The 25,302-nt window shown below is 39.9% G+C and overlaps 1 protein-coding gene across 2 annotated transcripts in view; it reads right to left on the reverse strand.

The window, feature by feature from the left end:
- yes1 (YES proto-oncogene 1, Src family tyrosine kinase) overlaps nt 1-22,488 on the reverse strand; it is a 45,550-nt gene extending 23,062 nt beyond the window's left edge. Inside the window, exons 1-2 of one of the 2 annotated variants that reach the window (XM_067453632.1) lie at nt 22,072-22,488; nt 4,019-4,306 (exon numbers count right to left, since the gene is read on the reverse strand). In XM_067453632.1, the coding sequence (XP_067309733.1) occupies nt 4,019-4,298 (280 nt within the window). In that variant the 5' untranslated portion in view covers nt 4,299-4,306; nt 22,072-22,488. The remainder of the gene's footprint in view (nt 1-4,018; nt 4,307-22,071) is intronic. The other variant, XM_067453633.1, reaches the window with a different exon arrangement.
- Nucleotides 22,489-25,302: the final 2,814 nt, after the last annotated feature.

Here is a 25,302-nt window from a genome sequence, read left to right on the forward strand (position 1 = left end):
TTATGTCCGCTATGCCACACACAGACAAGCATACACAGATCTGCCAAGTCAAGAAGCCTAGATGTGAACATGGGTGCTGTCGTTTTTTCCCTGTTTGGCTATTAAATTGGATCAGGTTTGAACCTGCAAACAGTGTGTTGATAATGATGAGTAATTAGGGTTGTCATTCTTGTCACAATAGATACCGCTACCAGGGAAATTTCTTCATTACAACGGTGTTACACAGCAAAAACTATACAAATTATAATAAATTAATAAATGCGCATGGTAATTGCAAATATAATATATTGATTACACACACACACAGCAAAACCAAAAGTGATTCAGACACCTGATATGTTTTACTAGTGGGTGCAGGACACTATACTTCATTTCTGTGAGGGAGGAGAGCAAAATATAGCAAACTGTGACATTATACCAAAAAATTCTTCATACAGTGATTCACAATGATTCAGGCACTTTGACCTGAGCATGTTTTGCTGAAGTGTTTTTTTCTTTAATTGCTAATGCGACCTTTGACACCACAGACTGAACAAAATGAAGCATTGCTTGGTCACTGGCTGAGCTGAATTAGTATTATCTTATTTTGTACATAAATTTAACAGCTGATTGGTTGATTGTAATCTATTACATCCCTTTCTATCTGAAATATTTTTTCTCAGATCATAACATCATGTATCCCTCAAGTACTTCTCAGTTAAGTAAACATTACTGCATTTATTTTCAAGTAATTATTGACGTAAACAGCCAATAATAAACAACAAAGAAATAATCAGAATAAGCACTTTCATTTATTGTGTCAATCTTGTTGATTAAAGGTGCAGTGTGTATTATTTATGAGGATCTATTGACAGAAATGCAATATAATATACATACAATATTCAGAGGAGTAAAAAGATCTTACATGAAATCACCATATTGTGCCGTCATGTTTCTACAGTAGCCCTAAACGGACAAACTTCTACAGAGGTCTAGTCACTCTCCACTCTCTCAGACAATATTTTTGTCCTGTGTCGGCCACCGTAGCTTCTCTATGTGCTCCGAAAGGGAGGGGTGAGCGGTGGACGGTTGCAATTCACAACCTCACCACTAGATGCTAAAATGTACACACTGCACCTTGAATTAACAACATACTAGATAATATTAGAGAGCTATAATACAATGTTTGAATAAAAACATATTTGGTTGAATGTAAATCGCAAAGACTAATGAAGACATCTGATATTTTGACACAGTGTGTGTTTATATCAAGCGGCAACCTCCCGCGATCTCTCTTGAAGACAATATGGATGTAAACTGCAATGCCAAATTCTCAACTTTACAGCAGAAAAAAACATGTTTACAGCCTGGTACAAATTGTGGTTTTGACCTATAAGGCTAATTTTGTTCTTCATGACAACTGTGAGGGGGGTGAATTTTTCTTTTTATAGCTCATTCGTTTACATTATATAAAGCCTTAAAGTTTTGCATAATTAAGGGCGTGGTTACAGGTGGATAGCCATTTATCCGCCATCTATAGTCATTGCGTCACCTCAGCTCCGCGCACATCCCACCTTTTTGTCCATTTTCTGTTATCCGGGAGAGACATGCAATGACTCGCTCGCAAGATGGCGATGCCCAGCTCGACCCTACTTTAAGCTTCAGAACGGCTTATCGGAATCCTATGGGTGACGTCACGAACACTACGTCCATATTTTTTTTACAGTCTATGGTTTATATTCATTTCTGTGTTTATATTAATATAAAGCAGGACAGGCATTTTGAGTAAGTCGTGAACATTCACATGCTGGTTAACCTGGTTGATTGTGAGGTTCGAGGCACTCAGCACAGAATACTTGGTACTACCGGTACTGTAGAAAGACTAGTTGCAGTTTATTTTAGTACTGACATTTGACATCCCAGAATTATAACAGCCACGTGAACATAGTGTGTAACCAGCCCACCCACATAAAATATATTCTTTCTGGCATCTGTCTTCTGCCTGCTTACTGACATTGACAAGATCTTAAACTCTCCCGGTTTTCTCTGGAGATGATTTCCATCAGACCACACTGGATTTAGCAGCTAAGCAAAGACTATCAGATCAGATGCCGCCTGAATAAGCAGATCCGTGAACAGCGCTTTCCCTGTGACAAGACATGATGTGATAATTACACTATTCATAGCCGGACTGAATAAAAACTGTGCCATTTACAGAGAACACACAAAGATCTAATTATTTCAGTTTTCTGCTGTAGACACACATCACATTTATACCCAGTCTCTTAAAGAGTCAGGGAGAGCAAGACTTGGTATCAAGAGATCTCTTCACAGCACTGCCTGAAGCAGAACAGAGAAATTATCACTGAACAAAGAGGAATAAATCACATTAGTTCCCCTCTCTTTTATTTAGGCCTACTACAAGTGCAGTTTGTAATTCTAATTTAATGAAATATACTGGATTTATTGTTTTAGTGGTCTCATTTACATAACATCTGGCTTCCATGAACTCTGATTTTATAAAAGTGCATCCATACACAAAGACAATCTTTATCCTCATGGTGACCCTGCACTTTTGAACGAGCTATGCTGCTATAGATGACAGATTTAATTTGAAATGAATAAAAATGAGACTGCGAGGGATATATAAATATTGAAATTGTTCAAACAAATTGTTATTAAATATTGTTAAAATCAGTCACACCTATAATAATAATGACTTTATTTAATCAATTAGTGACAAATCAAATGAAACAGGAAGTGGGTTATAACTTCGGCTTACATTAACTTATATTGATGAAACTTCAGCTGTATGTTGTTCATTGAAGGATGTCGAGTGTTACTGTAAGTCAAAGTCATAGCGCCACCGACTGATTATGGTGGTGGTCCAATTAATTATATAGGAAGAGTATATCAAATCCCAGAGCATGCGTTTTTCAAACCACCCATTACAGGCAACTTCCTGTTGGGATACAACTTAGAGCAGGGGTTTTCAAGCTGGGGTCCTCCAGAAGGTTCTAAGGGGTCCCCAGAAATTTTCAGAGAATAAAAAGACAAAGCAAAAACGGTTAAAGTCTACCAAACATCCTAACTGTTTTCGTTGTAAATGTTTCATTTCTTGTCGTATATATACTTTCCAGAATTGTATGCATTTGCTTTGTATCTTTAGTGAGTTTTTTCTCACCATAGTCCCCTTTATCTCGCTCATTGGGGTTGTAAGGCAGTATTCTTACACAGTATGTGAAAGTTGCTTATACAAATTATTCATCATTGAAAAAGGTTGCTCTTCAGGTTTAACACTGAGTATAGCCAATTTATGGTTGGAAACAATATGTTGTATTTATAATGTCACATTTGGATTGGATTTTAGGAAGGGGGTCCCTCATAACAGGTTCGTCATATTTGGGGGTCCTTGGAATCATAAAGTTTAAAATCCCCTGACTCAGAGCATGAAAGTTGTTCGGTTCGATCAATATGTGTTTTCTGTAAAATGCAATTTTTTGAGATTAATTCATGACACTAAACAACATTCTCCTCTGAATTATACACAAGACACGGGCAAAGCCTGGGCTCAGTAGTGCCAACTTTTGACAAAAGTGTGGGGGGAGTTCGTTAGTTATATCAATTTCAGTGATGTAAATCATTAAAAGCAGTTCAAATGCTGCTCAATTATATTAATGCACACTGTTGTCTATTTATCTTTTCATAATGTTGAATTTACAGCATTACTGATTTATAAAGCGGCAAAAAGATTGTAGGCATGATCTGAAGTTGGCATACACAGACAAATTCATGTCAGTTTCTGCCTTCTAAATCCTGATTTGTACCTCATTTTGATTTAGAATAAAATCCATTCCATTTAAGATCAAATCAATCATTCAGTTTTTATTTTTATTTTTATAAATGAGGCCTTTGGAATAGAGGAACGTCCAAACCCATGATGCCAGACATTTGATATGGTTTCTTAGGAATTCCTGTTTCCTTAGACAAAGCTACTTCACAGAGGTTCAGGTAGAGTTCTTATCACACATCCACTCACCTGTGACGGCACCAGGGAAGGGGCTGCTCACAGCAACAGTAGAGAAGGAAGAGGAGGCTCCACCGAAGGGTGTGATGACAGAGGAGGAGCCTCCGAATGGTGTGAGGCCAGTTGTACGGCTGTTGTAGTTGTTGGTGGGGCCCTTCAAGGCAGGTGACTGGCCCATCTGGGTGGGGTCTGGTCCGTAGAGACCCATGTGCGACCCAGGGGTAGGATTGGTGGGATCTGGTCGGTACTTCTGTGTACTACCCTTGTCCTCTTTACTCTTGACACAGCCCATAGTCAAGCCTGTGAAAAGAGGAGTTGATATTTACCAGCTATCAATGTATTCTTGCAAAGGAATACCTACCATACCACCTTGAGCCATCATAGCAATTGCAACCATTTATGGCTGCAATCAAAATAATGTTAAAGAAAGTATATATATATATATATATATATATATATATATATATATATATATATATATATATATATATATATATATATAAAATATATAAAAAATATATATATATAAAACTGCAATCACTTTCAAATGACTGCAGAGCGACGTATCCCCCCTTCCCCTGACTTGAGGTTGCCAGATTGGCTGCAGGATCAGCAGGAACGTTTATAGCTGCAGCTGTGTTCAAGTTCAAGTTCAAGTTCAAGAGTTTTATTTGTCACATACACAGTTATACAGAATACAACCGGCAGTGAAATGTAAACAGGTCCGCTCCATGGACAGCAAATAACAATTAACAAAAAAAGCACAATAAATTATAAAATAGGGATAGGATAAAATAGGAATAGGATAAGGTGCTATATATATATACATATGTAGAATTATGAATAAATCAAGTAAAAGAAATAAGAGATGTGGAATAAAATAAGTGAGATAAAGTAAACTGGAGACTATAAAAATAAATCTGTGGATAACAGAAGTGCAGGAGTGTAATGTGCAAACAGCATTATAATGAGTAGTTACATGAAACACAAGAATAAAGTGCAGTGCAATATCAGTATGTGAGTTTGTTAATACTGAAGTGAGGTGAAGTCACATGTTGTTAAGTGACAGCGTTCAGGAGTCTGATGGCCTGTGGGAAGAAACTCCTCCTGAGTCTCTCAGTTTTGGCCATCAGGCTACGGAAGCGCTTACCAGAAGGCAGCCGGGTGAAGTGGGGGTTGGCCGGGTGATTAATGTCCATGATGATTTTTGTAGCTCTGCCTCTGCATCGTTTGATGTAGATGTCCTGCAGAGACGGGAGAGCTGACCCTGAGATGCGCTCGGACAAGCGCACCACTCTTTGCAGGGCTTTGCAGTCGTGACTGGTGCTGTTACCATACCACGCTGTGATGCACTGAGTTAGTAAACTTTCTATCGCCCCTGAATAGAAAGTTTTCAGGATAGCTGGTGAGACCCGGAATTTCCTCAGCTGGCGCAGGTGGTACAGTCTTTGCCTGGCCTTTTTCACCTGAGACTGGATATGTGCAGTCCAGGTCAGGTCCTCGGAGAGGTTGACACCCAGGTATTTGAAGCTGCTCACTCTCTCTACTGGTGTCCCGCTGATCATGAGAGGGGAATATGACCGCTGCTGTCTCTTCCTGAAGTCCACAATCAGTTCTTTGGTCTTGTTCACATTCAGAAGGAGACAGTTGTCTTGGCACCATGATGTCAGTTGCTCCACCTCATCCAAGTATGCGGTCTCATTGTTGTTGGAAATGAGGCCCAGGACAACAGTATCATCCGCAAACTTGATGACAGAGGTGGAGCTGTGTGTGGACAAACAGTCATGCGTGTAGAGAGAGTAGAGCAGGGGACTGAGGACACAGCCCTGTGGAGCTCCCACACTCACGGTGATGGAGGTGGAGGTGAACTGTCCTACTCTCACCACCTGAGGTCTGCCAGTGAGGAAATCTTCAATCCAGTGACAGAGAGAAGAGTTCAGTCCGAGATCCAGGAACATCTAGCTTAGATTACATCTAGCATCTAACATTAGCTGTGGTAATTAGAGCAGATCTGGCAACCCCGATGCAGAAACACTACTGACTTTGTGATTGGTCGATAGGTGGAGGGCGGAGCTTCAGGCCAAAACACAACATGTCAACATCAACATCAGCTGAGGGCTTTTACATGACAATATCCTGGCCGGACTACTGTTGTCAGTGCTAAAAGTATTTGAAATTAAAATTATTTCTTAATGTCTAGTGACATATCAGGGCCATTTTATAATGAATTGAGATATATTTCTTACATACAGATCCTTTAAACATACCACACATCTGACTGTTGATTCCCTGAGAAAGGGAGAATGTTGGAAATCCACACACACACAAAAATGTACACTGGTATTCAAAGGTTTCAAGAAGTCCTGGCAGCAGCCTGTAGAACGATGACGCACTGGATCAGATCCAACACGTAGTCGACGCGCATGCGCGGTGGTTTTATTCACAATTTGATGACGTCATATACGCATGCGCAGTAGAGTTTTGGGGACATCATTGAATGCACAGAAGAGTTTTGCTGGACAGATAAATACTCAAACCGCTCGCGCAAAAATAATGATTAATAACATCCTCACGCCATCAGGACACGTTTGGCATTTTCCCTTGAATGTGTAGGCTACTGGTATTTTAAAGGACAACTCCGGTGAGAAATGAACCTAGGGGTAATTAACAGATGGTTACCGAGTAGATCGTTCTCTGGGATGCGTTTTCATGGAAATCGAATGTAAAGAGTTTTATCTCTAAAAACAGATTAGCTTATAACGCTTGTCTATGGGGCACAGGGTAGACACAGGGTGGTAAAATTAAATCGCTAGTTAATACCACTAACAAGGCTCAAAATAGCCTCACACTAACACAGTAGCATAATGAGGGTCCCTACATGCAAACCGAAGCATTGAGAACTTTGTAAGTGTACAAACAGTTTAATAAGAAGATAATTTATAAACATAGTGCCTTACGCGTTCACGGACAGGCACCATCTTGGAAAACAGTCTCGACTCATCGATCCACGAGCGCTGTTCTAAGTGAGCTGGTCGATAGGAATTAAGTTTGTGAAATGTAATTACATGGACATTTTTAGTTTTATTTATTTATTTTCTCTGTTGTGTTCAGTGTTTTCTTCCGGAAACAACGGACCATATGAGATTCCAAGTCACAGTTCATCACTTAGCACAGCGCTTGTGGCTCGATGAGACTGTTTTCCAAGATGGCGCCTGTCCGTGAACGCGTAATGTACTATGTTTTTAAAGTGTCTTTTTATTAAACTGTTTGTACTCTTACAAAGTTCTCAATGCTTCGGTTTGCATGTAGGGACCCTCATTATGCTACTGTGTTAGTGTGAGGCTATTTTGAGCCTTGTTAGTGGTATTAACTAGCGATTTAATTTCACTACTGTGTGCCCCATAGACTAGTGTTATAAGCTAATCTTTTTTTAAAGATAAAACTCTTTACATTCGATTTCCATGAAAACGCATCCCAGAGAACGATCTACTCTGTAACCATCTGTTAATTACCCCTAGGGTCATTTCTCACCGGAGTTGTCCTTTAAGTTCTTTACAGATCGTGTTGCATTGTACCTTGAGGATTAAAATTACAGAGACAATTACTTGAATCATTTTTCCTTCCCCTCAACAGCAAGTATGATCAGAATATAAAATTGTAACTGTTACAGCGAAATCACTCCGTCCTCTCTAAAATTATTAAATAATTTTAGTAACTGAAATGTGTACGTACTTGGCATTAAATTGATGACAAACTAGCTGTGATAGAGTTTCTAATACAACGGCCGATGGAGTGCCAGCAAATTGGACAACTTTCTCCTTTTTTCCCCTGGAACTTTTATGTCAGAATTTTAATTTTAGGGTGAACTATCCTTTTAAGTTTTACCCATAACTATAAGCATGAGCAGAAGCACCACAACTAATTTTACTGTTGTTTGCTTAACATTACACATGAATGAAATTGGATGAAATGCAGAATGAAAGTGGGCATAAAAAGATGACAAACATGGAAAATGTTTTCACAATGGAGAAAACCCCAAATCAGACCTCAGCTTGAGCATCTGCTTCCTGTTACTTTCCAAATCAAAACGGCTTTCAACAGCCTTGCCGTCATTCCACAGCAATGCACATGTCAGAGTTAATCACACGGGCGTCTTTTGAGCAGCGCTGGGTCACAGATCCATGTCCCTAACAACCCACACAAACTTGTCAGGATGTGTTGACTGCTCCGTGTGGTCAATGCGATATGGGGGCTTTACCCTCAGAGGCAAAGCTCGAGAGAGATGACAGAATAATCTCCATGCGTCCCATCTCTGCTTGTGTTTCTGCCAGGCCTCTTTGTCTTTTATGCACTCGGCACGGCGTGGACACGCATGTGCTGGGGAATGGAGAATGCGAGCGTGGCCTTGAAGGAACAGGTGGCCCTGAGAGGAGACACAACAGGGCCGCCACACATGGAACACAGATAGCTGGGAGAAACAGAAGACAGTCAACAAGAAATTGCAACAGTGTTACAGAAGTAAAAAAAAAAATCCCAATCATTTTCTCCTGAACTGATTTTGAATGAAAACTTAAAGGGGTGGTTCCGTGTTTTTTTTCTAGGCTTGGTTGTGTTTATGGGGCACAGTATAACATGTCTTAATACTTATTTTTTTCTTAAAAACGCCTTATTTTTCTTATAATTTACCTTTATTCCACACCGCTGTCTCCACTGTCCTTTGAACGGCTCGTTTGCTTCCTGCTTCTATGAAGCCCATCCCTCCGAAAAACGCAATGGTCTTAGATGGCCGAATGTAGTTTCCTGTATTTTTATTGGCTGAAGTGCCAAGCACAGGTTGCCGGAAACGCCACGCCCCTTCCCATTACGGGCAGAAGTCACATCTGCGGAGACTAGCAAGAGTTTATGATCTCACCAAACCAGGAAGAAGCTCGTTGTAGTCCAATCCGGCCGTTTTTGTAGGCAATAAACTTTGTAGCCGTAACTTTAAAATACAATATCTCCGCGTGCATTGAACTTTCAGTGCTGTAACTTTGCAGATACTGTTTATGCTCAAGCAGCCTTTAAAGACAGAACTACTATGAGCTACAACGTTGAAGGAATATGCTTTTGAAGCGATCTACCCTAATTGTTTGTGATGTTGATTCATCTCATTGCTGGCAGGTTTGGTTCTTAGCTTAAAGGAACTGTATGTAAAAAAGTATTTCAATTAATCATAAAATTGCCCTGATCTGTCACTAGACATTAAGAAATCATGTTAATTTCAAATACTTATATCACTGACAACAGTAGTCCGGCCAGGATATTGTCATTTAAAAGTTGTTGTTGCAGCCCTCAGCTGATGTTGATGTTGACATGTTGTGTTTTGGCCTGAAGCTCCGCCCTCCACCCAATCGACCAATCACGAAGTCAGTAGTGTTTCTGCATCCGGGTTGCCAGATCTGCTCCAGTTACCACTGCTGCAGATCTACAAACGTTCCTGCTGATCCTGCAGCCAATCTGGCAACCTCGAGTCAGGGGGAGGGGGAGAGGGGATACACCTGCAGTACCAGTTTTGGCCACAATCTTACATACACTTCCTTTAACTCTCAAACTAAGACGTTTTTGAAAAAAATAAGAAAACAATGGGAACAATACTTCCGTAGAAAAGGCCACTGAAAATGTGGCAGGCACTCTATAGAGGAGACTGCTTTACATTTTGAAAAGGGAAAAATTCAGTGGTTGAGCTTGAAGTGGTTGAGCTTGAAGTGGGCTGAACATGTTCTGACACCTCTCGACCTCTGAGGAAACCGCTAGAAAGGTTTCACCTCCTCAGGACAGGATAAACCAATGACGGGTGCTAGTAAACACGCCAGCGTGGGCCTTAATCAGTCCCAGCTCTGAGAAGCAGTGGACAGGAAGCAACTTGAAGAAAGATCTGACCTGATGGAGTCATATAAATCTCAGTACTACATCATCTGCTTCTTTAATACCCATAATGCAATTACAAAGGCCAGGCCTGGGGATCAGCAGCATCCTTTCAATGAAGAAAAACATTTATACGAACCCCATATATAGGAGACACATAAATGTGTGTATGTGATCGTTCAAGCCCAATTAGGGCATGTTCACACACTTGGCGTCTTTTTTTTAAAGCTGTCAGCATCTGTTTTACATTATAATCCTATGGAGTAAACAGTGTCTTCAAAAAAGTGCTTTTTTTTAAAACACCACCGCCTTTGTCTTTTTCTGCATCTCTGAGCGTCTTGTTGAATAAAGTTCAACTTTACTGGAAAAAAAACTCACTCTACATAAAGCACCTTTTTGACAGCTGACAAGTGAGTAGCAAGACCTGTCGTTTCCATAACAACAAGAAAAAAAATGAAGAAGGAGCCGGTAAATGGACTTAGTCCATCCACTTAGTTACTAGTGTCGGAGCACAAGGAGTTATATGACAGGAGCTGATGAGCACAAAAAAAGGCTGTTAGCTACAGATTGGATGGACCCTTGGTTGTTCAGATAACTATCTTCTATTACTTGTCATCAACAAAACTATCTGTTAACGTTAGCTAACATTAATGTTCGCTCAGCAACAGTTATGAATACCATATTCAGTGGAAAACAGTAATACTGTAGCAGCTGTTGTTATAGCAACAACAGATGCCCTTGGCTGCTATTTGGAACTAAACGTTGCCAGCTTTTTTTGCCAGTGCCCATGTCAACTTTTTCTTGTCAAAAAAGACGTCCTTAGGTGGCAAAAATAACTCACTGGCTCTATGAGCAGTGGCTTCATGTGCACACATCTCAACGCACACTATTAAACAAAATGAGTTCTCTTTTGCCGCTATTTGCACTGCAACGGTTTTAAATAACTTTAAACAGCAACGCTTGAAACACTTTTATGATGGCGCAGCACGGCATGAGACTGTAACCAGCAGTCCAAACTCTCTACCAATTGACAAATTTATACTGATTAATCGTGTCTACCGGAATAATCTCCTACTCCTGAAAGATGACATTCAATCAGTCAATACAACCTGAAACTCTGCTAGAATCTTCAAGCTTAAGAATCATTTACAGCCGTAAATAAACACCAGTCATGATGCCAATAACACATCACTCCCATTATTAGTGACACCATGTGCCTGCAGTGGACGCTGATTTGCTGATTATGATGGAAGTGATTTAGATTTGTAGCACCACTCTCGCTCACAGAGTGGACAGTATATAATGACAATGCTTTTGGACTACATGTACTAAAAACAGAGCACCAAGCATGAGCACAATCTGGCTTTGTAAGAGCCAGGCACACAGAACTGATAGGGCTGAGAGAAGGATTGTCACGAGACCAAAACATCAGTAGTCAATACCAGCCGTGTTTAGATTTTTAGCATACCATGATTTCTGAATGATCACTGAAGTCTGAAGTAATGGCAGCTTTCCCATCACAATAATAAATTATGATTAATATAATTATTTTGTTTTGTTTTTTATGTTTTGTTGATCAAATGAATGCAGCGATAGTGGTCACAGGGTCAACGACTAGTCTTTAAGGCTGCATTTACACTGCAATGCCTTAATACACAAGTCTAATATTCTGACATTTCTGTTTTTGTCCCACCAGCTTACAATTACATAAGACTCTCCATAGACTACCAATACCGTAGAAACAAGGGTATTAATTTTAATTAATTAATTTTATTTAGTATTGACTTGGTACCAAATAACTATATATACTAAGCTCAGAAACAATAGGGTCTGACGCAGAGGAGGAACCTTTTCATAGTTCCTGGTACTAATAGCAGAATTACTGCTTCATCAAAAAAGAAATGTGGCTTACATCACTTCACAGTTCCTAGTGCAAATACAACCAGGAAAACGGCCAAAGGGAAACATTTAAGCCTAGTTCAGACTGCACGATTTTCAAACTTGTCGGGTCACAGCTCTATTCACACTGCATGACTATCTGGTGTATCATTCAGTCACTGCTGTGTTCACACTGCACGATGGTTTGACGACAGAGGAGTTCACACTGCATGACTGAACAAGAGGAAGAATCGCCGACAACTCTCTCGCTCTCCGGTGTGCAAACTACGTTTCCCAACTACACGTGCGATGTGACAAGTAAACAACGCGAGATCACACGTGCGTCAGACCGGAGTTCTCGCGCGAGACTTGGAATTGTTATTAAAAATGACAAACTGCACAAAGTTTGCTTCAAATTGTATGTGCGCTGATTTGTGGAGAAAAAGAAAAAAGATTATGGCGGAAGAAATTGTTGGAGAGACAGAGGGAGCCAGGATTTTGTTCTGCAAAGACAGTTTGAGGTAAATAAATAATTATTTAATGTGCTGCTGCTGTGGCTGGATGTCCAAATGTTTGGCCTTTGTTTCTGTTTGATAGAATTGTAAATATATCTATTAAAATACTGAAATTCTGCTTTATAACTCCTCCCTGAACCTCCTGCGGCCCTATATCTCACTCTCTCATTGGCTGTCGGTGTAATTTTCAGTCAGAACGCTGTTCACACAGCAGGAGTTTCAATCGCCGACAGCTCCAGATATTTAGCATGCCAAATATCTCACCGGCGTCGGCGACTCGTCGGCGATTCTCTCTGATCGCGTCTTTGATAATTCATACTGCGTGATTGTCACTCGCGTGCACGAGCACCGATTTGCCTGTGATCTCGGGCATTTGTCGGCGATTTCACAAAACCTGTCGGCGACTCTAAATCGGGGCAAAAATCGGGCAGTGTGAACTAGGCTTAAGTTGTCAGGGAACCAACCTGGTGGTAGCTCCTATAACCAAGTTCCAAGAACTACTAGATGTTCTCCTAACCTTGTTAATGGCTCAACTCTCTCACATTGTGTTCTTCTGGAGATGATCATATTTTAAAAGCACAGAACACCCCCACAAGTACTTGTTTAGGATCTTTTAAGAAAGCTCTTTATTTTAAAAAGAGCATGAGTGATGGGGAAATTGACAAGAGTTAAAGCAAATGGATGAAAGAGACAGGGGATTGGAAGAGTGAAGGCAGAGAGAGACAGAACGATGTTTGCAAATGTGAGGATTATTGGCAAACAATGAGAAGTCTGTTCCTATAGAGGGTTGAAAGAGCATTAACAGTGTGTACACAGTGATATGGATGGATGGGCCCTATTTTCTTTGCTCAGATGAACTCTGCACTGTATATCCACACATGTACATCTTCACAAACAAGGTGCAAGCTGGGTCATACATACAAAACCAAGTCACTACAACTTGCTCAGCAGCCAGGGTTGGAACTCAGAAAAACTATTAGTCTAGTATTTAAGAGAAAGCGAGGAGGTCAAAGAACATCTTATCTTCTTATCACCCTTTAGTCATTTCCTCTATGTTCCCATCACTAGCACAGGATGGACGCTTAGGCTCATTATGAGCTTTAAGGGCCATTTAGTGCTCTGTTTAGGCTAACCAAAATGCATAAGACCAGGAATCAGGCCCCAGCGAGAGGGTGTGTGGGACTCCTCATTTTAAATCCCCTGATCTGAGTCCTGAAGGTCTTTAATCCCTCCAGTTCCAATGTCTAATCTTTTAGAGGACAGCGTGGGCCTCGATGGCACTGACATAGATCTAGACCACACAAGGTCACTGATGCATGAGGACATCACAAAAAACTTCATAAAAGAATGATGGCAGCACAAGGCAAAATAGGTTTACTGAAAGAAACATTACATCAGAAACATGAAAAAGGCACATGGTCAAGCATGTATATAGCCTAGAAATCTAGACGCACCCTAGTGGCAGCAAATCTAATATGCCGCGAGCGTCGTCAAGCAACTCTCAAGACACGACTGAGAAAACCAAAAACCTGTACAAACCAAACTCTGGTCAGGCCAATCACATTGTGTATAGAGTTGGTGGGCGGGCTTAACATAATGACGGCAGGGAAGATGTGTTTTGAGTTTTGCTGACCAGATACAGCGAAAGTTTAATCTATCAACTATCTCCGCTTCACGTTGCTCTGGTTGGTTGTAGCGCTATCCTATCGCGTGCAGAGGGAGTTTGAAAGACAACCGTTTTCCCGCCTCTCGGATTGAGCTGTCTATGGTGAGTTTCCAGACCAAACATCTTGATGCGGGTTTGGCTTGTCAGGCTATAGCATGTACACTCATCTGCTCTCCAATTCTCAAATCTACACTCTCAACTCAAAATCTGATCCTTCAAGTTTTGCACAATATCAAATAGATACATTATGACACAAACAAGGCTGCCCTCACCTCTGATAGTAAGAGAAACTTCTTGTACCACAATGATATCACATCTTGTAATAATACTTTGTTGTCTGTGCCAGTGAAAAGAAGCAGTGCTTCAGGGTTTATCCTTTATAGTTATCCATTACAAAGACCTTTTAACTGAGTCAATGAGGTCATTCAAAGGGTCATAAATCTCACTGGGCATGCCCAGTTGTTATAGGTCACACATCTGTTGGGCAGTGTAAATCAACCCAAACTGGTTAGCAGGTTGGCCGCTTGAGGTCTACGAACTGAACAGCTGAACAACCGAACAAGTGGCCAAGATATATTAAAGGAATATCAGATGACCCTCAGGATTACTCCAATATAAATAGCTGCTGAACTATGTGACTAGTTGATCTGATCGATAAACTACAGCAGAACATCATAAACTCTTCCAGGGTAACGGGAATCGGAAACAAACTGAATCAAATTCAATGAGGTTGGATTACACAAGGTCCCTGAAGCATTTTGTCATACATCATCGGATCTTGTCAAGGGTGGGGGCAAATGTACACTAGCATTTAACAGGTTTGAGGTCAAAACATTTTTATTAATCATTTTTAAATAATTTATTTTTGATCAAAATGACAATAAAGGCACTTGTTTAAAAAATAAATTTAAAAAATGATGTTTTCAACTTTCTAAAAGATTCCTAAAAATTTTTTTATCAGGATTTCCACAAAAATATTAAGTAGTTTAAACCAGTTTTCAATATTGGTAAGAAATATTGAGCACAAAATCAGCATATTTGACTGATTTTTTGAAGAATCATATGACACTGAAGACTGGAATAATTGCTGCTGAAAATTCAGCTTTTCGATTACAAGAATAAACTACATTTAAAAAAATAAAAGTTTATTTTAAATTGTAATAATATTTCACAATATTACTGGTTTTATAAATGCAGCCTTGGTAAGCATAAGAGTCTTCTTTCAAAAACATAAAACACAAACCTAAATTATAGTGTACAACAGCAGATTCTATGGACAACTCATTCATGCCTTTCCCCTTTATTAGTGACATCATGCAATGACGCGTCCGCTCCGCCATGGCTAAATCATATTATGCACCAATCATTTGACCCACATTCTAATCAAATACTCAGATATAAAGTTTAATCATGAGACGTCATTATCCCCTCAGTGCTGATAAGAGCCTCGAAGTGTACTCCCGAGCTGACACGGCCATTGTGCCTAACTCATGGCAGTGGTTATTGACCGTCAGGTACATTTGCAAACAGGCCTGATGAAAAAGTAAGAGCAAAAATATGTCACATAATATGAGACACAGGGCCTCATGCCAGCACTAGTCAGATCAAATGGATTAAGGGCAACAAATCAACAGCTCCACAGAGATTCATGCCTGTTGTTTGAACATATAGCCGTTTCTCACCACAGGAACTTTCTCCAAGGAGCTTTGGGCTGGCATTCGGTGTCTTTCGACCAAGCGGCAACCTCCCACGGTCTCTCTTGAAGGCAACGCGGAAACTGCAATTCATCGACTGGCCGCTAGAGACAGGCTCCAAAAGGGAATCAAAACTTTATCTCCCCCATGTTAAAATGCCCAACTTTACATCAGAAAGACAGAAGTTTACAGCCTGGTACAAAAAGTGGTTTTGGTCTATACAGCTAATTTAGCCCATCATGACTACTGTGTGGGGGTGATTTTGTTTAAATACTCATCCGTTTAAATTATATTATTCCTTAAAGTTCAGCATTACTAAAGGCGTGGACACTTTTTAGCAACCAGGCACCTCATCTCCACCCACGACCCTCCTCTTCACCCATTTTCAGTTACCCGGAAGCGATGCGTGATGACATCCAACTTTAGGTTCCAAAAATGCTCAAAAATGTTTCCCTCAGAAAGTCCCTGCTCAGGAAGTAGTACTTTTTCAAAGTTCAGGAACTTATGCTATTTGTTTGAGTTAAGACAGCATTTTATTTCAACAACCTTTTTTTTTTTTTTCTCTCTTTCTCTCTTTTTCTCTCTTTTCTCTCTCTCTTTTGAAAAAAAATATGCCCGATGGACCGATGACAAGGTTCAGGCTTTATTAAAGGGTTAGTTCACCCAAAAATGAAAATTGGCTCAGAAAGGCCTCCACAATGTCATTTCCTCTGTCTAGACCCATAAAGGCACTAAAGACGTCGTAAAAAAGCCCATCTCACTACAGTGGCTCTACAATCATTTTATGAAGTGACTAGAGTAGTTATTTTGCACAAAAAATCCCAACTAAATAATGACTTATAGAGTATTGGCCGATTTTAAAACATGCTTCGAACCGTTATGAATCAGTGTATTGACTTTCCGGTTTGGATCGCCAAAGTCACGTGATTTCAGCAGTTTGGCTTTTTGACACACGATCCGAATCATGAATTGATACACTAAATCATTAAGTTCTGATGCTTTCAGGAAGCAGGGTTTTAAAACAGGCCATCACTGTTAAAACGGAGTTATTTCGTTTTTTTAGCACAACAACTATTCACGTCGCTTCATAAAATGATTGTAGAGCCACTGTAGTGAGATGGACTTTGAACGTCTTTAGTGCCTTTATGGGTCTTGAGAGAGGAAATACATTGTGGCCAAAGGAGGCCTTTCTGAGCCATCGGATACCAACAAAAATCTTAATTTGTGTTCTGAAGATGAACGATTAGATCCTACAGGTGTCGAATGACATGAGGGTGAGTAATTAATGACAATTTTAATTTTTGGGTGAACTAACCCTTTAAGCTTATGTGCAGAGGACGAACTCCAGGGTGAACCGGAAAGTAAAGCCCTGCATTTATGCCCGAGCCCAACGGGCCCCGACTTTTTTACGCCCCTAGGGCCGGGCTTCGGGACAATTTTCACGTCATACCTAAAACTTCGGGCCTTTTTAAGGCTTCTCCTTCGTTTTATATTTATTTTATCAATTAAAAGGAACAATGAGATGTTCTGCGCTGGTGGAAACAACATGAGACCATAATAGCTAATGCGACTGTCAAGATGTCTCGCACAGTGTTCAGAGCATAGGTTCAGAGTCCGCGCCAACAGCAGCAGCGCGCGTTTCTTCAGCGCAGCTGCTAGAGTTAAGGCCGGAGACACACTGCAAGCGCGGTGTGAGCGTGGCATTTCTGTTGCGTGTCATCCGCGGGGCGTCTGCTGCTATTAATGTACAGGGAAGCCCTATACTTCATGTTAAATATAAATATATTGCCTACTGATACAGCAAAGACAACGTCGGCAGTAGCCGGCCCTTACCATATCCATGGTAGGCTATTGACGGCAAAAGGCTACAGAATATTTTGTTCTGTATTGACTGGTTTAATATTTCAAAATCGATAATTATGTTGTTTTTTATTATTACAATTAGGCCTATATCTGCATTTATGTTAACCTACAGACTTCCAAACACGAAAATGTCATTATGTGTCACAATGTGTCATGGGTGATATGTTGTAGTCAGATAGATATGATGGCGCTGCAACACGCATCGCAGCAAATGACTAATGCAAGCCAACGCAAATGGCCGTAAATGAAACTTAAAATAAGTCTTAGATGCTCAAAAACACCATCATCTTCAATAAAAATGAATGGGACTAAATGATCTTACCAGTGCGCCTAGGTCGCGCTCTCTTATGTGGTCTTTGAATTTGAAATAAGCTGCTGAATAAAATGCATCTTGAATCTTTTGCTTCCGTTGCTGTAAACTCCGTTAAATGAGCATATACCCCGGGAATTGAAGATCGGATTTATATTCATTTGTGTAGGTGTAAGGTAGGCTATAAGACAACCTGCATGTTCTTTTTTTATTTTTATTTGTTTTTAGATAGTTTAGCTCCGTTTGCGAGAGCCGCGAGCAGAATCAGCCTGCCTCAGCTCGTCAAAAATGCCTTTTAGGCTACTGGTGGTAATAGTTGGCGAAATTAAATAACATTGTGATGCTTGAAGTGTATATGGATTATTCAAATTATATCTATGGATTTTATTATAGGCAAGACAAGTCAAGAGTTGATTTGAGAGACTAAATCGATTAAATATGCGGTTCTCCAACACGATCTCATGGTCATGCGTATAAATAGTACGAGTTTGCAATCTCGTGGAATGTATACGCCAAAATGAGTTTTGGCGTGCGTATGGTACGCACTTTATGGCGTGCATATGACACGCTCTTGGGTAGGTTTAGGGTGGTGGGGTGGGGGGTTCGTATGTATAATACGCCATAAAGTGCGTATCATATGCACGCGAAAAACCTCGTACCATAAGCACCACGAGATTGCAAACTCGTACTATTTATTCGCATTTATTTATCCGTCTCGGTTAACTCACTGTCGGCCGCTGGTCACTTAAAAAAAATTAAAACTTTAATTTAACAAACAAAAAATGCTCTAAACATTTTTCTAAATTAACTTAATAAAGAAACGAAACGAAATATAACTAATTTGATATTAAAAACAAAACAGAACTATTTTAATGGCTGCAACAATTAAAAAAAAAAAAACACGGGCTCCAGTCGGACTCGGGCCGAGAATTTTGATAAGCTGTCGGACACGGGCCGGGCTAGGGCCTCAGCGTCTCTGGCCGGGGCCGGGCTAGGGCCTAGATTTGAGGCCAGTCATGCACAGTCCTACGTACACTGTAAAAAATTATACGTTCAATAAGTTATGACAACATATGTTTTTACATTGTTTTAACTCATCAAAATAAGTTAAGCAATGTTAAACTTGTTTTTATTAGTTATACAAGATGTAACTCATTTTTTAAAGTCAGTTTAACATAATTTAAGTTGAAATAACTTAAACATCCAAGTCGATTGTACTGCAAAAGTTCAAAATTTGCCTTTTTTTTACAGTGTAACTGAACTTATTTGCTCAAATCACACTACTTAGACTGCGATGGAAAAGCAGATAGCAACAGGTCTGGGGGGGAAAAGCTTCTAGGACAAATTGTTCCTGGTAATTTCGGTAGAAATCTGTGTACTCCAGTGCCTGCACTGGTACATGTCCCAAGTATTTATCTATACATTATATTATTAACACCGACTAGGATTTAATATTGGATCACCTGAAACATGAGTACTGCTGAAGGTGATACTTTCTCCATCTAAACTATATAAGGAACTGGGTTAAAGGGATAGTTCACCCCACTATTTTTTTTTCTTTCTGTGGACACAAAGGCATTTTGAAGGTTTCTTGTAACTGTTTTTGTATATACAATCAAGTTCAATGGGGTTAAAACCACAAAGAACCCATTGCATGGGCAATGCGTTTAGCAGAAGAATGAAAGTCAGGTTGAACGACAGGGCTGATGACAATGCCAATTTTTATTTTTGCATGGCACTGTTTAACAAATAGACACACATTTCCTTTATCATTATAATCAAGCCAACACTGAAACGGGAAGGTAGTGTTCTGATTTCTGGCAGCGAGCAGGCAGGTGGGCTGATATTCCCATCTGAATTGAATCAGATCTCTTACGTCATAGCTCCTTCAATGCAGGCCATCTCAGCACTGAGGTTACAAAACCAACCATACAAGTCTGATCCTGAACAGTTCTATTGTATTCCATGTCAACCACAAACAACTTGAATTTAAAAGTGAAACCTTTTTTTATGAAGATGGCACAAAGTCTGCCAGTTCTAACCTATAAAATTATAAATCTGTGGATGTCCTGGAAGAAAGTTTTGAAGGACCTGAAAGACTTTTTTTTTTTTTACACTTTTTTGCTGACCACGTCACTGCTGAAGTTCTTGATCCAATCCCAAACAATCTCTGAATCTCAGCTCTAATCCTCATCCTAAACTAGCACGTTCTGGATTTCAGTGAAAACGCTGTGTTAGTAAATATAGAGCTTGGCTGAGCTGGCTGCTGAACATTAAGTGTAACGCTGTAGTTGCTCTGGCACACTCACAGCACTGCGGAATGGCCTAATCACCATGGCATTCTGCTGCTGCTGCCAATCAGAGCCAAGCAAGGAGGGGGACAAACTTCCTTCCGAGTCCATTCATACCACAAAAGCCACCTGCTGTGCCTGTCAAAGGCTGGAGCAAGGGGCGAGGGAGGACAGAAGAAGATGGACATGAGGGATGTATAGACCCATAATCCCCATAGTCATCAACTGTATACCTTCAGCACCCACAAGCATGAATATTCATTAGCATAGCTTTGGTATAGGCACAGAGATTTAATCAATCGATTTATATGCAATACTACTTTTGTCCTTTTCATAATAACATTTGCACACTACATTAGCAAACAGAAGTGCCTTCAGAAAGACATCACAGTCATGAGGCTAAAATCCCTTAACTGATAATATTTACATGGCCTTCCAAGTAAGCTATGGTTCCTCAATGCTCTTCAGCTTCAGTGTACGCAGATTAAACAACTATTTAAAACAGTCATATTAATTTAAGAGATTTCTTTTTCAATAAAAAAACAAAACAAAAACCTTGATGCATTATTAATAATAACAAGCACTTTCAGTTCTCACATTATTACAACATTTTGGTTTAATTATAAACATTTAATTATCAATTACTGTCGGCGCAGAGTTAACTTTTTTGCATTATTTTATTCATTTGTAAATTTATTTTACAATTTACACTGGTTCAAACTACGCTCCTGTACTGTATATGTTGAATTTAAATTAAACATTTGAAGTGCTTGGGACATTGCTTTTAAGGGTGAGATGTTAAGCATAACCAGGCTTTCAAAATTATATTTAAAAAATTTATTTTAGGTTTATCAGCCAATATATACTTCCATATATATATATATATATATATATATATATATATATATATATATATATATATATATATATATATATGAGTGTTTGATAGGAAGAGTTACAAGGTTGAAATCCTCTGAATTATATCAACTCAACACACAAAAGGGGCCATAATCTGGACGAGTCAGTGGTAGTAACGTCATGTATACAAGTAGACAGGATCAAAAGAAACATCCGAGAGCTGAAGATGGCATCATTCCCTTCACTCAAAGTCAAGTCAGCATCAGCCAGTGGGGCAGAGGTTGAGCTCACAGAAGGATTACTGAAGGAGGATTATTCTGGCGCTTGCGCACGCATGAACTCGGCTTTGTTATGACATCCTTTCGTTAATTATTCAATGTAAACAACCGAAAATTATATAAAAACCACGGATGTTGTGAGTATAAATTGGAGTGGATGGTAACTGGAAAAGTGTAGACTGAAAAATAAGTCTATTGTTAAGATTTCATAGTCCCGTCATTCAAAACTGAAACTGTAACGTTAGCCTATCAGCTCAATCGCGGAAGGTTAGGCTACATATTTACTGGCTGAGAATAAAAGTTACAATATATCAAAGCGACCCGTTCGCACACTGGTCCAAAGAATGAATCGCCCCATGTTCCCTGTGGCGTCAGGCCTGCATTGTGTACATTTGTCCACAAAGTCCTCATAAACAGATACAAATGCGCGGATAGACCAGTTTTGAAGTACTGACTTTCCCCAAGAATGCCCGATTAATCCCGAAAGAGACGTGTACGGCGTTTCCACATAAATCTACAGTTCAGGTGGGAACTTTGAGGAGCCACGTTTCACGTTTCTCGGTCTCTGTCGAAGCGAACAAGGTAGTCGGACGGTTTCGAAACTTCTTTCGAGAAATACAACTAGTTTCGGGACAACAAAAGCGTCTGCCGCGGAGATTTGTATTCGGGTTAGAAGAAAACACAGAACTAGGCGCCCACTGTTGTTTCCGAGCACTACCACACTGGTTTCACACTAAATCAAAGGCGAGAGGAGAGAGTAGGCCATTTGACTAGACTTTCTCGAAAGGAACCGAATCTGATTTCTTACCTTTGCCGAATCGGTTCTCTTTTCTTGAGGTTACATACGCCTTCCGACCGCTTCGTCCTCAGTAAATGTTTCGGTGTTGTAGCCTACTCAAAGTGGTATTGTTGCATTCAACTTGAAAATCACAGTCTGTCCCATTCCTTTCCCATGTAACACCTCACAGACGTGATAAATAAATGCTGTGCCCAATAGTAGGAAAATCCGTGACAGATATTATTAATCCAGTCACGTTACTTGGTTTTGTTCTTGTGTTGCAGTAAAAGGAAAAGAGTAACAGTGACCAGTCCTGGCAAACAAAAACCTTTAAACCGGAACCGGTAGAGATTGTGTGGCTATGCTACATGACAAAAGACAGCTCTAGGAATAGTGGATGGACTCCCGCAGATGTTCCCCCTCCCTCCGCTCTGAATTGGTTTAACTTGCAGCAATGCATCCCACAATATGGCCGCCACAGGGAATAGTGAATGGAAAGAAATCAGTTTCTCAGTTAACAACTCGAGTATAGACCACGAGCCGGTGATATTTGAAGCATTATACTACAGTAGTTCGTCTTTGTATTATGTCAACATAAGTAGTAACAGCAGCCGGCTCTTGGCGCACAATGTTTAGATCAGTCTAATGGCGCCCCCTGCATGTGGGTTTACATCAATGCAGCTTTCTAGCATTCGTTTAAGTTCAGTAGTGGGCCTACAGCCGATATTATCTGCCTGCAATGCCGGAGGCTGCAGTTTCAGGACTGCATTTCTAGGACCCAGTCTTTTTTTTTTGTGTGACAGCGCCATCTAGACAACTGTAGCTACTCCAACAGAGGATACCTGATTCAAACTATTTTCACCTTATTTTTTTAACAAAACAGCAGGCACGGAAATTTTAAAACTAATTACTTAAATTAGTTTAAATATTGAAACAGGGTTACCAATGAGTAGGTTTAGGGGTAGAGTTAGAGAAATATATCAATTAAACTTCATAAATTAAAGAACCAAATCATTGCTAGGGTCCTAGAAATGCAGTCTCCATGTTTGCAGGCAGATACTACATCCCATAATAACTATTTGGTACATTTCACGATTACAGTTTTTATTTTAAAGCATTTGATGCACACATTTTCTTTTCTCTAGTGAATTCATAAAATGTCTCCCGAATTGGATTGAGATCTGGGGAATTTGGAGGCCAGAGCAGGCCTTGAAATCTTCATTATGTTCTTCAAACACAATTTCTGAACAATGTTGACCAATGAGTGACAAAATGAAACAACAGAGAATGACACCAATGAGTGCCTTGGTGAAATCACTTCCCTCAGGAAAACGGCGCACACGTACACAGCCGTCTGTGTGATGTAAAAGAAAGCGGGACTCATCGGACCGAGTAACCTTCCACTGCTCTAAGGTCCAATTCCGACGCTCACATGACCATTGTAGGCTCTTACGGTACCATTGGCTCGCTCCGTTTAACGGTGGATAGGGTTCAACATTGACTGGTCTGCAGTTACAGTCTCATATGCAGCAGTGTGTGATGCACTGTGTGTTTTGACATATCCCTCTGAAAACATCATTAAAATGTTGTGTGGAACAGTAGACCTTCTGTTGGCTTGGACCAGGCAGGATAGCCTTTGTTGCCCTCATGCATCGATGAGCCTTGGGCACCCATCACCCTGTCGCCAGTTTGTGGTTTGTCCCTCTTAGGACCACTGCTGGTAAATTCTTACTATTGCTAAATGGGAGCAACCCACAAGCCTTTCCGTTTTAAAGAAACTCTGACTCACTAACTCAGTTGCCTTGCCATAACAATTTGGCCCTTGTCTTTATTCCTAATTCCTGGTAATTTATTCTGCATCCAACATGTTGATCACAAGAACTTTTGCTTACCATTTAATCTATTAAGACGTGTGTGTGTGTGTGTGTGTGTGTGTGTGTGTGTGTGTTTTGTTTAATGTTAGTTATGTTTAACTGTATTTACAATATGAACATAAATGTGTTGCACATCGAGATGAATACAAATTACATGATGAAAATATAATCAAACTACCTTTGGATTACTTGTAAATCTTCTTGTATATTTTAAAATACAAAAATGCTATTTGAAGGAACTGCAGGGGGTTTGTAATATTATATTAAAAAAAATATTTTAACAAATAAAATAAAATAAAACATTACTAAAATAGATGAAATGTGGCCAGTTATACTGTGGCCTCTCAATTTTCTGTGTAGCAACCTTGTGGTTAGTGTGTGTGATTCCACAAAACTGAAATACTTTATACGTATAAGCAACAGGCCTTCTTTTAGAAAGGGAAAAAAATAGGGAGAATCAATGTTTTATGAAAAACGTACAACCATCTCGTTAAATATTAAGTAATCATGTAATCATTAATTAAGTGTGTGTGTGTGTGTGTGTGTGTGTGTGTGTCTGTGTTCCTTGTTTGGCAATGCTTGTTAGGACACAAATGTCCTATAGTCCTATATATAGTAAAACATGAAAACAACCCACTAGTGAGGACATTGGACTGGTCCTCACTAGTTAAAAAGGCTTATAAATCGGCCAAAACATGTTTTTATTTAAATCTGTTGATCTGCACATGTTTCTGTGATGGGTAGGTTTAGGGATAGGGGTTGGGTTAGGGGATAGAAAATATCATTGACCTGATATAAAATGAATGGAAATCTATGTAATGTCCTTACTAATATAGTGAAACAAACCTGTGTGTGTGTGTGTGTGTGTGTGTGTGTGTGTGTGTGTGTGTGTGTGTGTGTGTGTGTGTGTGTGTGTGTGTGTGTGTGTGTGTGTGTGTTTCTGTTCTGGTGGGGACTTCAACCTAAATGCACACAGACTCACGGGGACCCGTGTCACAGTGGAGACCTAAATTGAGGTCCTCACAAGGAAACTACTTGATAGCAATATCCTTATTCTTGTGGGGACATTTTTGGTCTCCATGAGGGACAAAAAAAAGCTTATAAATCATACTAAGTTATGTTTTTTGAAAATGTACAAATGTGGTCAGTTAGGGGATAGAATATAGGCCTACAGTTTGTACATAATAAAAAAAAAATATGTCAGTGGAAAGACCCCATTAAACACGAACACCACGCCCCCCCCTCTCTGTGTGTGTGTGTGTGTGTGTGTGTGTGTGTGTGTGTGTCTGTGTGTGTGTGTGTGTGTGTGTGTGTGTTTACATGTTAGGCTACTACTAATAGTTAACAATCACTCCACTAGTAAATACTGGCATCAAGTGGAGGTTGA

Source organism: Pseudorasbora parva, chromosome 9 (assembly GCF_024679245.1).
Source record: "Pseudorasbora parva isolate DD20220531a chromosome 9, ASM2467924v1, whole genome shotgun sequence".
Taxonomy (NCBI): domain Eukaryota; kingdom Metazoa; phylum Chordata; class Actinopteri; order Cypriniformes; family Gobionidae; genus Pseudorasbora; species Pseudorasbora parva.